Source organism: Euprymna scolopes, chromosome 40, assembly GCF_053919585.1.
Source record: "Euprymna scolopes isolate OS-2025 chromosome 40, ASM5391958v1, whole genome shotgun sequence".
Classification (NCBI taxonomy): Eukaryota; Metazoa; Mollusca; class Cephalopoda; order Sepiida; family Sepiolidae; genus Euprymna; species Euprymna scolopes.
In genome coordinates, this window is record NC_136521.1 from 55,300,619 (window position 1) to 55,316,728 (window position 16,110).

At 33.0% G+C, this 16,110-nt stretch overlaps 1 protein-coding gene and 1 pseudogene across 3 annotated transcripts in view; one reads left to right on the forward strand and one right to left on the reverse strand.

The window, feature by feature from the left end:
* Positions 1 to 16,110, reverse strand: part of LOC145265575 (THUMP domain-containing protein 1-like) — a 164,945-nt gene that overhangs the window by 26,143 nt on the left and 122,692 nt on the right. For all 3 annotated transcript variants that reach the window (XM_080121549.1, XM_080121547.1, XM_080121548.1), the window contains exon 2: positions 9,644 to 9,857. In XM_080121549.1, the coding sequence (XP_079977675.1) occupies positions 9,644 to 9,844 (201 nt within the window). In that variant the 5' untranslated portion in view covers positions 9,845 to 9,857. The remainder of the gene's footprint in view (positions 1 to 9,643; positions 9,858 to 16,110) is intronic.
* On the forward strand, positions 12,180 to 12,297 carry LOC145265783 (5S ribosomal RNA; annotated as a pseudogene).

Below are 16,110 nucleotides of genomic sequence, written 5' to 3' on the forward strand. Positions count from 1 at the left end.
AGTGCTTTTTAATTAAGTTTAAGAATTTCATTCCTAGATTTGTTTTAAGTTTCAGATTAAAAGGGGGATTGTACCACAGAATTTTTCTCTTACGGTTTCTCTTTGTATTTGTGTTTGGGTGTGTTGGTTCTATGAACTCAATTTGGGTGTTTTTGTATCCACTATCCTTAAGGGCCCTGTTAAAGAAATATTTATGTTCATTAAATATTTCAAGATTGGAAGAATTGTCACTGATTCTTTTACTAATGGATTTGGGGATATGCCTAATGATAGATTTTGGGTGATTTGATAGGGGGTGTACATAAATTGGGTTTGAGTTTTCCTTCCTATATGGTTGGTAGATGCCTTTCCTTAAATCAAAGTTCACATCCAAAAAATTTACAGTTTTAACATCTGATATAATATCCACTTTTAATTTAATTCTACGGAATTCATTTAAGATAATCTTTTTGGTTCTTTCACATTTAGGGCCGTTGGATTCCTTGATGATCATCAGTCCATCATCACGATACAAGCCTATATCCATGACATTGATGTCTTTGGTTAAGTTGTATAGTATGAATAGACCTACTAAGTCTGTCATTTCAGCCGAATCCAAAGACCCCATGGAAATGTCAAACAGGTCATTTTGATCTTTTTTCAACCACTGATCATTTCCACTAATTAATGTAGTATTTCTACATGTCCGTATAATTTCAATTTCAGTGTCTTTTATATCAGACAGGAGTTTGGCAAACTCCATCACCTCTTCGAATAGTTCCTTAGATATGGAGGGATAGTAATTCACAATATCGAATTGTAAGAAAGTACAATTCTTTTTATTATGTATATTGGAAAACCATTTGATGGTATCCGCTGTGTTAATCCATAAATTTAGTTTATATGTTGATTTAATTTGATAGTTAACTAGTGGATATTATATCAGATGTTAAAACTGTAAATTTTTTGAATGTGAACTTTGATTTAAGGAAAGGCATCTACCAACCATATAGGAAGGAAAACTCAAACCCAATTTATGTACACCCCCTATCAAATCACCCAAAATCTATCATTAGGCATATCCCCAAATCCATTAGTAAAAGAATCAGTGACAATTCTTCCAATCTTGAAATATTTAATAAACATAAATATTTCTATAACAGGGCCCTTAAGGATAGTGGATACAAAAACACCCAAATTGAGTTCATAGAACCAACACACCCAAACACAAATACAAATAGAAACCGTAAGAGAAAAATTCTGTGGTACAATCCCCCTTTTAATCTGAAACTTAAAACAAATCTAGGAATGAAATTCTTAAACTTAATTAAAAAGCACTTCCCTATTAATAATATACTACATAAAATTTTCAATAAAAATACAATAAAACTTAGTTATAGCTGTAATGAAAACCTTGAAAAAATAATTAAAAAACATAATAACAAAATATTAAACAAAAATAGCACACCCATTGCTACCGAAAGCTGTAACTGTAGAATTAAATCAAAATGCCCTCTTAAAGGAAATTGTCAAATTACTTCTGTAGTGTACCAAGCAACTATTTCTACTAAGGAAAATCCGAATGAAAAAAAATATTACATAGGAATGACAAATAACAATTTTAAAGAAAGATTTACCGGTCACAAGTGCTCTTTTGAAAATAATGAGTACAAAAATAGAACTTCCTTGTCTAAATATTACAATGAACTAGTAGAGCAAGGTTACTCCCCAATAGTAAATTGGAAAATTTTAAAGAAAGCGAAAACCTGTTCATCTTTAAACTCGCCTTGCTACCTATGTCTTTATGAGAAATTATTTATACTTACTTTTAGAGAAAGAGATAAATTATTAAATAAGAAGCACGAAAATTCAATTAATTGCAAACATTATAAAACCCATCTTTTAAGTAATTTAGTTTAGATATAAAATTTAAATAAATTAAAAATTGTCACTGATTTCTATAATTTATTAAAATACTATTAATATACTTTCTCCTCTCCTGATTTCATTCTTTACTTCTCCTACCTTATATACCTGTGTGTCTATGTGTATATGTATGTGTCTATGTATTTATTTTATGACCGTGTGTACTTAGATCTATATATTTCTATATTATTTGGTATACCCTCCCATGTTTATTCAATCCATTTGTATGTTTCTATGTGTGTATGCATCTATCTGTACTCTTGCCAAATTATTTGTATTCTTCTGTATTTCTATATATATAATTTATGTAAATTATACATATTTATGTGTGAGTATATATATGTGTGTGTGCGTTGTTGTTTATTAGTATATGATTGTGTGCATATATTTGTGTATTTTTTGTATGTATGTGTATACATAGGATTATATATATATATATATATATATATATATATATATATCTTTATATATATATATATATGCTTATTTGTATGTCGGTTGATTCTCTGTGAGTATATACATATGTATCTTATTATTTTTAATTTGGGTACTATCTACATGTGCGTCGCTATTTTTGAGTATTTCGTTGATTTAATTACTTCTTTTGCCTGAATATATTTATATATTTATAGGTAAGTGTACTTGTATCTGTGTTATTAGTAATCTGGTCTTGAATGTATTATTTTGTGATTTAATATGACTTTATATCTATACTTAAATAGCTTAAACTTCCAACTTAATAGTATAGTTACACCTTTACTTATGTGCATGTATATGTATATATATATATATATATATGTATATATATATGTGTGTGTGTATGTGTGTGCATATTTGGATATATATATTTGTGTGTGTGTATATATATATATTTGTATTGTATTCTTTTTATATACATAAATATTAGTAGTTTTTTATTTATAATTATTGGACCTATTTAATTTATTTAATCCCCTCTTATGACTAAATATGTTATATTAAAAAGATAAATATTAATTTTATTCTGTTTTTATTATTATTATTATTATTATTATTATTATCATTACTATTATGTTTATTGTTATTAATAATAATTTTAATATTGTTTTATCATTATTTTCTTCTTTTATTCATATATTTATCTAATAAAAACGCGAAAACTTTAAACTTATATCATTTAGCATAAAGGGCCTAATTAATGGTAGACGTATGTTTGAATTGCGTTGATTTTACTCGTGGACGTATGTAAGTGGATAAATATGCTAGCTGAATACATTCACTGCCTTTTTTGACACGTTCATTTCTGACGCTTGGACTGTATCTTCTGTTTGTATTTGTAATAATATGTTTCATTACTGAATTGTATAATTGTTCATAAATTGGTTGACACGCAGATCTTTTTCTTTTTCTTTTTCTATATACTGTCAAATTCTTACTTTCTCTCTTCCTCTATTTAACTAGATCTCATTATTCTTTCCTTTTCCTTCTAGTTCTTATTCTCTTTATTATAACCATTTATATCTTTTTTCTTTTCTTCTCCATATCATATATATATATATATGTGTATATATATGTATATGTATATATATGTATATATATATATGTATGTATGTGTATGTATATGTATATATATATATTTTCTCTCTTCTTTTTCTCTCTATTTTGTTTTCTCTCTATTTTCTTTCTCTATTTCTGTCTCTATTCCTTTTTTTTTCTCTTCTCAATCACTCTCTCCCCATTGTAATCTTTTAACTTTATTTAAATTGCCTCTCCCTTTTTACTTTTTTATTTAATTAAAGTCCTGTGTTTTAAGTTTTTTAACTCCAACTTCTAAAGATTTCCTACCTAAAATAAAAATCCATTATTCATTGAACTTTTGAATAGTCAAGTCGCTGCCTGATGATATCTGTTGTTTGATTGAAACAAGTGGCTATTTGTAGCAGCGGGATGTGAGCATGTTTATATAACAATAAACAAGTATTATCAGCTCTTTTTATTGAGCACTATCTAACAACCTCGTTGAATTCATTAGTCCATTACTTTTGAATATAAAAAAACCCGAGTATATATATATATATATATATATATATATATATTGTTACATGCAAGGAGATGGGGGGGGTCATTAAATTTTTATATGTTTGCTGTTTCACGAATGCGCATGAGTGAATTGTCCACATGACAGATTACTTATGTTAAGAATAAGTAGGTTTGAAAACACTTTTTAAAAATTGTGTCAAGCTGGCCTAATGGTTATCCTATTTTACTCACTGTCTTTCGGTTTGGGTTTCGATCTCAGCTTGAATATTTTTATTTTTTAATTAAAAAATGTAAACTGTTTAGAAAAAACATAATACTCGCATGCACATGGCCTCAGTTTCGCTCCATTTTTTTTTTTAACTAAATATTTTTTAAAGGAATTTAACGTTACAGTTAATGCCTATAGTACTTCTATAATAAGAATTCTGCATTAATTAAAATATAATATTTATGTATATTTTATGATCAGGCAATGTGGGGGTACCAAATTGGTTAAAGGGAAAATTATTCCCAACTCGCATTTAGGTAAAAATGCACTTTCGTAAATAATTGAATTCAGTCAAAACATATCGCTAAAACCAAAACAAACATTATACATATATATATATATATATATATATATATATATATATATATATATATATAAATAAAAACACAGAGGAATATGACTATATTACACACTGCGAAGCGAGCTAAAGAGTTTGCAGGTAAACAGTTTTGCTTTTTTCCCAATACTTGACTGTTTAAATTATGAAATAATCTAACTTAATATTTTATAACCAACGAATGTAATTTCTATCATCAGATTCATTGAAATAGATATTTAGCTAATTTTACTTTTTTTTAAATTTTTGGCAAATTAAATTGAACCATTAAGTTTGCAAGCACCATAAAAATGGCAAAAGGAGTTGAATTAACACATGAAACCAAACAAATTATATATTTATTATCAACTGGGAAGTCAACTTACTTTATTGCCAAACATTTGGAGCGTGATCATCGCACAATTAAGAAATTTCTTAAAAATGGTGGTGGGATTTGAATAAAAACTGCTGTAACACCAAAGAGAGGCAGCGTGGAGTCGTCAGTGACCGTTGACTTTTGGTTGAGACGCAGTGGTGTTGGTTGGGAGAGCCTCTTTGGTTGTTGAGGACGTGGGGCGTCGTCCTCATGTTGAGAGTCGCCGCCCCATGTGGGGGCGAATGTGGCGCCGGGGAGAGGCAGCGTCAGACCATTGAGGTTGATGTGACGCTTTTATTTAATGTTAATATTTTATCCCGGGCAATATCAGGTAATTGAAAGATAGATGTTAAGATCTTATTCCGGGCAACACCAGTTAACTAAAAGATATATGTTAATATTTTTGTCCCAGCCGACATCGAAAAAAAGAAAGATCTTGCTGAATTTCAATTCTGCCGAAGTATTTTTTTCCTTTCTTTCTTCAAAGCATAATTCGATTGTTGATATTTTTTCTCTGATTTGAAGTCGCATAGACGCATTGGTCAGGTTCAAAGAGTGCGCCGACCGTTTCAACGACACAATTAATGTGTCAGCTGGAACAACAACAGATAGATTATGTTTTTGCTTTGAACTAAAAACTACATTTGTTGGCGTCACAAAATATATTTGTGACAAGATCAAAGCAAAGATAAATAATTTCTTTGGAGTTAAAATTTCACACACGCATTTGTCGGCTTCAGAGAATGTTTGTTGAATCAAATATTAAATGATTTGGTATGACTCTGATAAAACCATTTGAACCCAAAATAACATTCCTAATGTTTTCATTCTCAAACCGAATCGCAGTTTTGAAATATACATCAAGAGATTTTTGCCACCCGACAATTTTCAATAACATATTTTGTCGAGATGTTGACAGGAATAATAATTTGTTTATTTCCTTTGATAATGACAAGTGTCACATCTAAGGGCAGAATTCACAAAGCATTTTTTTTTTTTGGACGCAGTTTTCTTACTTACGCGGTTATCGCATATTACACAGTTTGGAAATTATCCAATGAGAGAAAACTGGTTATTTTCCATCGGGCATTTTTGATTGATCGGGGAGGAGTTAGAATTATTCTTGGATTGTGGGAGGTGGCCAATTTCTGTCATCAGTCAAATTATCCAATGAGAGAGGATCAGACGATTTGGTTATCGAGCATTCTGATTGGTCGGGAAAGAATGGGGAATTGTCGCCCCACCCAGTGCTCTACTATATAAAGACCAAGAAAGTCAGAGCAAAACAGAACAGAAGTCGGAGCAAACCAGAGCGAGTCCGAGAGTCAAGCAACCTCACCTCTCCTCTCTCTCTTTCCCCTCTTGCCTGATAACTAAAAAGAGTTAAATTAATGGACCTGTGAAGCTCCACTTAGAAGTTTAAATGCTTGCTTACAAATTCATACTCCAAACTGTACATATGTTTGTATATATTTCTTTTATGGTTTTCTTTTAATACATTCTATATAACCCAATCTCTGAAGTTTTTGTTTATTCAAAATTTTCGATTTGCTGATGTGCTGATGTTTTCGTTATTATTTTTTTTTTACTTGTGATCTCCGAAGACAAAATCTCTAGACAATCACAGAAGATCCGGCCCTGTGGACACTGCAGCAAAGACGATTCCACCAACGCACTGAAGAAGGGCTTACTGGGTGACGTGACGTACCGGCGGGGTTTCATACTGCAAAATTCAAACCAAAAGCTCTTTCTTCTGCACAAGTTTGTAAATTGAAATTTGCACTGATTAAGAACCCGAATGCAACCAGTAATACCATTTTTGATGAAGCTGGGATTGTTGATATACCCAAAACAACCCGCAACCTTTGAAAGCTGGATACCATCAAGAAAATGGCCGCTTCTTCTCCTCTATCAAAATTACACCGTCAAAAACGACTGGAATGGGCAGACAGATACATGAAGCAAGACTTTACAAAGGTACTTTGGACAAATGAGTGTCAGACCTCCTTGGATGGCCCAGATGGATGGGCACAAAGATGGCTTTTGATTGGAAGATAATCCCGGATTCAAATGAGAAAGCAACAAGGTGGTGGAGGGGGTCATGTTTTGGGCAGGATTTCTTGAAAATGAACTCTGAAAACTACTGCATCTTCCTAACAAGACATTTCCTCCCATGACATCAAAGGCTATCGGATGAGGAAAAAGAAGCCTTGGTTTTTATGCAAAATAATGCGCCTCCATATGTTTCCAGGTACTTCAGATCTTGGTTTAACACTGATTGATGGATTGAAGTTAATAATCTGGTCACCTATTAGCCCTGATTTGAACCCAATTGAGACAATGCGGTTGCTGATAAAGATGAATGTTTACGAGAATGGCAAGCATTATTCAAACGTAGATGACCTGTGGGAAACTGTTCGCAAAGAAGTTCAGAGAAGTTCCATAAGACCAATTGAAAAATCTTGTTCATGGTGCTGATAAGAGATTAAATGTAGAGGTGGAAGATTTGAACGTCTCAAATGATTCATCTAAGTAAAGCGATATTTAAATGATTCGGTAAACATATTTCATATTGAAATATTAATGGCAAAGCCTATTCTATTAATCATATCATTAATAAGAAAATGCGAAAACATTACAAAATAAATATTTCTTGATTTTTATTTTATTTTTTGTATTTTAGAAATTGTTTCTGTTCACTGAAAATATATTAAAACTAATAACAACTTACAATATTGTTGATTTTATTGTAATGTTTAGAATTCACCTTCACATAAAAATGACTACTATTTACATTATATTATTTTCCTTAACAAAATAATTTAGATACTTGTAAATTCTTTCGGTTTGCAGTGTAATATATATATATATATATATATATATATATATACAGGGTGTCCACAAAGTCTGGCTACTTAATGTCGCCAGACTTTGTGGACACCCTGTAGATTATGCAGCCAGACTCTGTGGGCACCATGTAGATTATGCAGCCAGACTCTGTGGGCACCATGTAGATTATGTAGCCAGACTCTGTGGGCACCCTTTAGATTATGCAGCCAGACTTTATGGGCACCCTTTAGATTATGCAGCCAGACTTTGTGGACACCCTGTAGATTATGCAGCCAGACTTTGTGAACACCATGTAATTTTTGTAGCCAGACTTTGTGGACACCTTGTATATATATATATATATATATTATTTTTCACAGCCGAACCAACGCCACAGCCCACAGGAACCAAGAAAGCCAACAAACTGGAATTCCAAGACTCAAGTTTCGTCTTTATTTGGGCTCATCGGTTAGACATATCCGCGCTCAGGATTTGAAACCCGAACCTCTTGTATGCTAGGGGAGCACTCTACCAACTGAGCAAACACACCACACACACAAGAATGTCTATTAACTTACACAGATCAAGCAACCTGCGTTGGTTCGGCTGTGGAAAATCATTATATATATTCTCTCACACTTTCTGAACATTCTATTGATTACTCGCGAGGTCAGCTTGTTGGGTGACATCGTCCTTTCAATTATATAAAATTCCTACTGGTGAGATGTTGGCTTGGGTTAAAGCTGGTTTGATGCCTCGTCCCTTGTTCGATATGAGGTAGGTTCTTTCCACTGTCGGATCTGTGCCGTGGGTTGCTTGATCTGTGCAAGTTAATAGACATTCTTGTGTGTGTAAGTTCCGGTTTGTTGACTTTCTTGTTTGTTGGTTCGGCTGTGGAAAATAATTATATATATTCTCTCACACTTTCTGAATATATATATATATATATATATATATATATATGGGAAAACAATAAGAATGGAAAATGAAGTCACAAAAATTATATATATATATATATATTATAGAACGATTCATTTATTTAATAAGGGTGTTCAAACATTTAGTTGGGGGATAGAGGGGGCTCTTTATACCAAGGTATTTCGAAGCCTAATGCTTCTCATCAGAAGAGCAGAGACGTTGCTAGGTAACATAATGCGGATGCGACGTCTAGCGTGGGATTCATCACAAACGAAATAAATTATTAACATTACAAATGTTGTTAGGGGAAATTATATCGAAATCTAAGATAAAGGAGGAGCGTATTATATAAAGCGTGTTGCAAAAAGGTGTATAGGTTTTCTAAAGTCGAAGCTGAAACCAAAACTTATGAAGAATTCTTGGTAAAATTATTCATGACAAGAAATGGAAGTACATAACAATTAAACAACCCGGATGTTAGCATGACACACAAAAGAACACACACGCTATCATATTAATATATAGATTATTTAAAGTTGAATTATTTAATTTATTTTTAATTTAATTTATAGTTAATTTATTTTCAATTATTAATAGCTAACAACAGTTGCATTTAAAATCATAAGTAAACGTATTCATTTAAGCTATGAGAGTTATTTCCTGTTTAAGTTATGAAAATTACTTCATGTTTGATTTTCATAAACAAAAATGGATGTATTTTATGCTTCACTAAATCCAACACATGTCACTTTTCGTAACAAGCTAGAATATTCGGTGTATCTTAAATAGCATGTGATTCATCCCTCTGCCCAGCAATATGTTTCAACTGGGCAATGCCAGGTATATGCAGCTACTAACATATAAATCTATCGAAATAACACTGATTGTTGGTTAGTAGATGGTATCTTTTTTTTAGTTCTTTACATCAAATGGTTTCATGCCTTGTCTGGAGCAATTTCAATTGGAAAAAAAAAAAAGATTGTTATAGGAAAGAAGCTGAAGTCTTCCTTACTTGTTCGGGTCCGTAGAGTTTGTCAGCATATTCATTCAAAAGGTTGTACATTTCCTTCACAGCCTGGCTCTCGTTCTTGTTGCAGGTGACCAAGAAACCCTGCATGCCAACATCCATCGAGCTCCATCGTTTACGCTTCTTGTACATGCATTTCTTGTAGTAGGAACGGGGACGCTTTTTGCCGGCATTGTTGCCTCCCATGACGACTGCAGATCTGCAAGCAATAAAAATGGATACCGACAAGACGCATCAATTCCAATCTACAAGTTAGAAGAACGTGATATGAGTAGGTGTTACCTGGCTGAGCATCGAACGCAGCCGAGAGTCCATATGGAACCCACCGCAATCAAGGTAGACTGTGGTGTGGTCTCTGGCCTTGGTAGAGACTATTTTCCATCCAATCCATAGCCTTGAGCCTCTGGAGGGGCATCGGCCATCTACAATTTTGTAGATATTTTTGTAGCGAGGAGTTCTTTTTACAGGGTGAGGGTGCTGGCCCTACGCCCAACCTTCCCAGAAGGTACATACAGCGCCTAGCCTTCCCAAATGGTCACCCATCTGGTATTGGCCAGCCTCAACGTTGCTTAACTTCAATGATCTGGCAAGAATCGGTGTGTCAACGTGATTGTGCCGTATATAGAGACTATTTTGGTATAGCTAAGAAGAACGCGATATGAGCAAGTGTTACCTGAGCATCGAACGCAGCCCAGAGTCCGTATGAAACCCACCCCAGTTAAGGTAAAATGTGGCATGGTCCCTGGCCTTGGTAGATGCTATTTTGAGCGTTTTTTGGTATAGCTAAGAATCACAATTGAAGAAAGTCAACAATAGGAAAATTGCTCCTTTTGAATTGTGGTGCTACCATAGACTTCTTCGTGTAACAAACGTACAAATCGGTTCTGGTGAAGATTGGGTTATGCCGAAGACTGATGGACAACATCGCTGACAGGAAATTGCAATTTTTGAGACGTGTGGCCAGAACAGAAGTCCTAATAAAAGATCTGCTCTTTGGTAGAACCCCTGGCAAAAGAGGACGCAAGAATGTCAGACGACGTGAAGGACATTGTGGACATTAGCATGGCCGAGTTGCTTAGAATGGTGCAGAACAGGAGTTAATGGTGATGATTTGTGAAGAGTGCCCTGGCTGGTCAGTAATGACCATTCCGTCAAAGAGAGAGAGACAGAGAAAGAGAGAGAGAGAGAAAGAGAAGAATCACAGCGACATTTAATATACATTGGGGTATAAAAGTTATGTTTTAGAGAAGAAAATGAAGGGATACTTGTATGAAACATGCATTTTTCTCTACTCTTTTTTAACCCCAAACAAAGCATAGTGCCACTTAGACGTAAGGGGCTACTGTTTGGGACCATGTTTACAGAGACGCTCCGTAGGGAGTTTCATTTTGCCATTGTTTTGTTTGTATTGGTGTATTTTTTTTCCATCGGTATATTTCTCATCTGCATTTTCAGATTAAGATACCCCTTCCACATATTTCTCGTCTGCATTTTCAGATTAAGATACCCCTTCCACATATTTCTCGTCTGCATTTTCAGATTAAGATACCCCTTCCACATACTCATAATTTGTTTTTTTTTAATTTTATTTAATCTTATTCCTCCCCCCCCCTCCCACCATAGTTTAAATTTTCATAATAAATCAACTTTAAAACATTCCCACTTGTGTGTCCGTGTTTTCACTCTTTCTCGCATTCTGTTGTGTTTCAACCCTTGTCTCCCTTTTATTTGTACCCTTGTCACATGTGCGATAAATATTTGTTTTTCGTAAATTTCTTTTTGTATCCCTTTGTTTGCTTTTTATTTAACATTTGAACTTCTGCATGTCAGTACAGTCAGAAAAGCAAGAGATCAAGAGGGAATTCCAAAGTCTAGCAGTGTGAGAGAAGAAACTATTGGAGTAGAAAGCTTTTCAACATCTAGGGATCTCTACAATGAAAGGGTGGAATTTTGCTGCTTGCCGGGTTAGTTGGGAGTATTTGTGCAAAAGGAACATGAGTACTATTACGTTTACCAGAGCCTATTCCATTAAAATACTTGTTTGAAATTTGGTCGCAAAATGAGTGAGCGGTAAAGCTTTAAAGCAGTTCTTCTTCGGGACAAGATTAAAGTGTAGTATCTGTTCTTCAGATGCTGCACTTCCATTTTTTGTTCTCAGTCAGTGGAGGAGAAATCCTTCACGACTGAGACAATTTTTATTTTTGTTCCTTTTCTCCACGTTAAAAAACGCCCCTGGTGTCTAACTCTGTCCCGTGGGGAGGCATTATAAATAGGAACCATATATCCAAACACGGTAGCGTTCGAATGATATACTCAGTAGAGAATGGGTCTGCAAAAATAAATGTGAAATCTGCATGAATCTGCACGATATTTAAGCATATTTTACGACCGGGCAAACCAACTGGATTTTCACTTCATGTCAACTTTTAGCCGTTCTAACTCATCATCAAATTTTATAAAGGCAATATCGGTAGCGACTAAATAGCAGAATTATAAAACTAAATAGTAAAGCAATAACACTAAATACGACATAATCACGTTTGACACACCAGTTCCCATCAGATCATCGAAGTTAAGCAACGATGAGCCTGGCCAGTACCAGATGGGTGACCATTTGGGACTTCCAGGTGCTATATGTGCTCTCCATTTATCTCGGCATTGTTTCCAGTCGTCCTGAAACTCTCCTTGCCATTGAACTCAAACAGTGCCGATTCAGTAGAGGTGATTGCGCAAACCTTGCCTCACAATTACACGCACAGCTCCCCCTACAGGGGGTATCCTTTGTCTTTCGAGACTGAACGGAGGCATTGAACACTAAATAGCAATTCGTTAATTCGAACCTGATCCCGAACAAAATGACTCAACACAACACGTTATCAGAGCAACCTTGGCAGTTACTCTCCAAATGGCTCTGGTTATTGGCTTTTTATAGCCTTTGGACGAACGCATTTTCGCTGTAGGTAGGCCTGACGAAGACATTGGCATACAATTCTTGAACGCATGCTCATCACAATCTCTTGTACAAAAATGGTTGTTATAAAATTCCGTTTTTCCCCATTTTTCATTTACAAAACTGTTTATGTTTTTAGATAACACTTGCTACTTGGTGACCCTTTATTCTGTTTATTTGTTCCTATTTTTATTATGCATGCTTGACTACATATTTTCATCCTTCGCTATAATCTAACTTTCATACCTCAGGTTCTTGACAATACCCTAGGATCCTATCGTCATCGAAAATGGTCCTATCTAGGCCAGTGACCACGCCACAAGTCAACACAAAAGCACAATTTTTTTTTTTTAGTTTTTCAAGAATCTTGATTTTCTGGGTGTAAGTGAAATTTTGCTGTAAAAGTCCTTAAATGTTAAACAATAATAAACCTTTCTTTCTTTAAAAAAAAAAAAAAAAGTCATAAAACAACGAGAATTCATTTTTTTTTTTTTTGTTTTTTTTGTATCAACACCTGGACTTGTTGAATTTGAAATCAATTTAAACTAGAATATAATTTCATTTTAAAAGTCCTAAACACACATATCTTTCATTAACCCTAAGTCTGTATGACTATATGATAAATAAATTTAGAAAAAAAAAAAAAAATGGTGTATGCAATATCAGGACCTCTATAGAACAATTTCGCCCCATGATCTACAGGGTGACCCCCCCCCAAAAAAAAAAAAACAGAGGACATTCAATTGTTTTTCTGACCATTTTACAGTCAACGGAGAAAAAAAAGGCCAAAGACCCTACTGTTTTGATGTGCTGTTTTGAATATAATAAACTAGTTATGACCAAAGTTTCATTTCATTCGGACAAAACACTAAGAAACGGGGCCTGTATTCCAGAAACCCAAAACGGTCGATAGTGTTGGCTCCAGGCATTCCTGAAATAGAAATTCACCTCATTCTCGTTAGTAAAAAAATATTTGGTAAAGGGAGATAACTCTGATGAATAATGGCAAGAATAGACAGGCAATTTTTTACATTAGTCCAACAATCTCAATCAATGAAAACAACTCATCTCAAAAATACAGACAATTACTATTCACTAGGTGTGTCAGAATTTTTGACACCCTTAACACAAAACTGCGAATAAAATATACAAAACTCGTAATTTCTCTTTTTAAAGTGGTTTGTTTAATTTCTTTATGGAATATGCTTCCAAAATAAACTATTAAAGTTTTTTGAAAAATAATAGAAATATTATTTTTTTATTTTTTAAAATACAGTGTGTACAAAGTGCCTGCGCACACTCATGCAGCCATTTTTTTTACATAATAAAATGAATTGAATTTTATGAATTAAATTTTTTTCAATTTAAAAATCTATCAAATTTTTTCTATTGGTTCAATTTTTACAATATTTGCAGGTTTAATGTGAAATTTTATGCTCTTTCCAATAAACTGAATATAATATTCTAGACAAACATTTTTTTTAAATTCACCCACCCATTTTGGAATGTCTATTAAAATGAAAATAATTAATTTTCTCACCTCATCGCAAATTGAAAAGATCAATAAATAAAATAATCTAATTTAAAACAAAAAAAAGAGAATAGTTTTGTGCAAATTTACTTGTAAAGTCAAAAGTTTAAAACCATTTTCTTTTTAAAAACCACGTTGGTTTTTTTTTAAGTGAAAACTCACATTTTTAAATTTTGTCCTGAAAAGATTGAACACCTACAACAATTTTTTCTACTTCATTCAATGTTTTTTTGGGTTTTTTTTATTTAAAAAAAAAAAAAACTCACTCCATAAAGAAGCAATAAAATATATTTAATCAAAAACTCATGTATTTCTTCAAGAGAATTAAAAAAAAAATTGGAAAATCGGTTGAGTGGAATTTTTTTAAACGGCAAAAACTGATAAGTGAAATGTGATCATTTTTTAAGTTACGGTGGCCCATCTTTACTAACTTTTGTTTACAGCCAGAAATAGAAAGGGAGATTAATTCTGGTCCTTACAGGCCACCGTAGTTCTAAACTCAAAGAAAAGGAGACGTTTGTCTCCCTTTATTCCAGTTGTGAAACATCTGATGTCGCTGTATTTTTTAATCCTTGCTTAAAAAAGTATTTTATTTAAAAAGGACATGGAATATAATATAAATATGGATAAATTCTTAACAATGAACCATGGAATACCCATTGATTAGTATATTTTATAGGTAAGTGATTTTTTGGAATTTATATATATATATATATATATATTATATTCGAAGTAAGTTAAAATTTATTGATTTTCTTGAAATCTTTTTTAAAGAAAACCGATTTAAAAAAACATTGCATATTTTGCTATTAAACCTGTTATTATTTTAAAATTTGGTCTTTGCTCCTTTTATTGAAAAAAAAATTAGGGTTTGAATTACATTTTTCAAGTAGTTATAAGCTTCAAAAGATAGTAAGTCTAATTATTCAAGTTTTTATCACGCATTTTTAATGGCGATTTCTGACACTGCTAATTATTCACATGTTAAACGGTATTAGATGAAAATGAGACACAATTTTGTTTCTATTTTTAAATAATCTTTGGTTCGGTACTTGTGTAGATTAGCGATCTTTTAAACCAACGTATTTTGGGTGAAAACATAGGTACTACTACAGTTTATTGCCAAAAATAGAGATGCCATTTTTTTTTTTTATCGGGAAGCTGTTGACAAAATAAAAGGGAGAAATCAGTATTTCAAACTATGACTGAAGCATGAAATAACAAAAACATTAAACTAGATAATGATTACTTCCAGAAAGAACTAATTACTACGTGCCCTAATGCCCCAGTGTAGTATAAACACCCCCAACTCCCCATGTTAAGAACGGCTTTCGGAATAAACACCCCCCAACCTCGGAAGTTTTCAACCAACTCTTTTATATCTAAAAGTCCTCACATTGGTGCTTGTCTAGAATTTCCACCTATATTTTAAAAAAAAAAGAAAGAAAAATCTGTATGATGTGCATATCCGTGGCGAAACGAAAATATCATACTCCAAAACTCACGTAACTCGATCAAGTAGTTTTATTTTTATAAAGAAAATAATTTTTGTGCTATTAATGGGAATTCGTGGGCATTACAACATCAATCTCGCATGCTTGAACTATCGAATTATCTCCCCCCCCTCACACACACACTTTTTTTTTTTTTAAGGCAGCCGCTCTTCGATTACTAATAAGGGTTTGTATTACTGTACACATAGATTCGAAAAAGTTGTCAAAAAACAAATATATAACAAATAAATATTATCAAAGGCAAGATAAGTTACTTTTCTACCAAACAGGATACATTTTTTGTGTTTTTATTCAATGTAACATGTTTATTCAACTCGAAAAACATGCAGTGTTTACCGATGTATTGGAAAATTCAAAATGGCGCCCGACACTCCCTTTAACATGGTAAGTTTGGGAAAAGATGTTATAAATAATAAACTAGACAAAATACTATTAAAAAAACACCGAATATATGTCA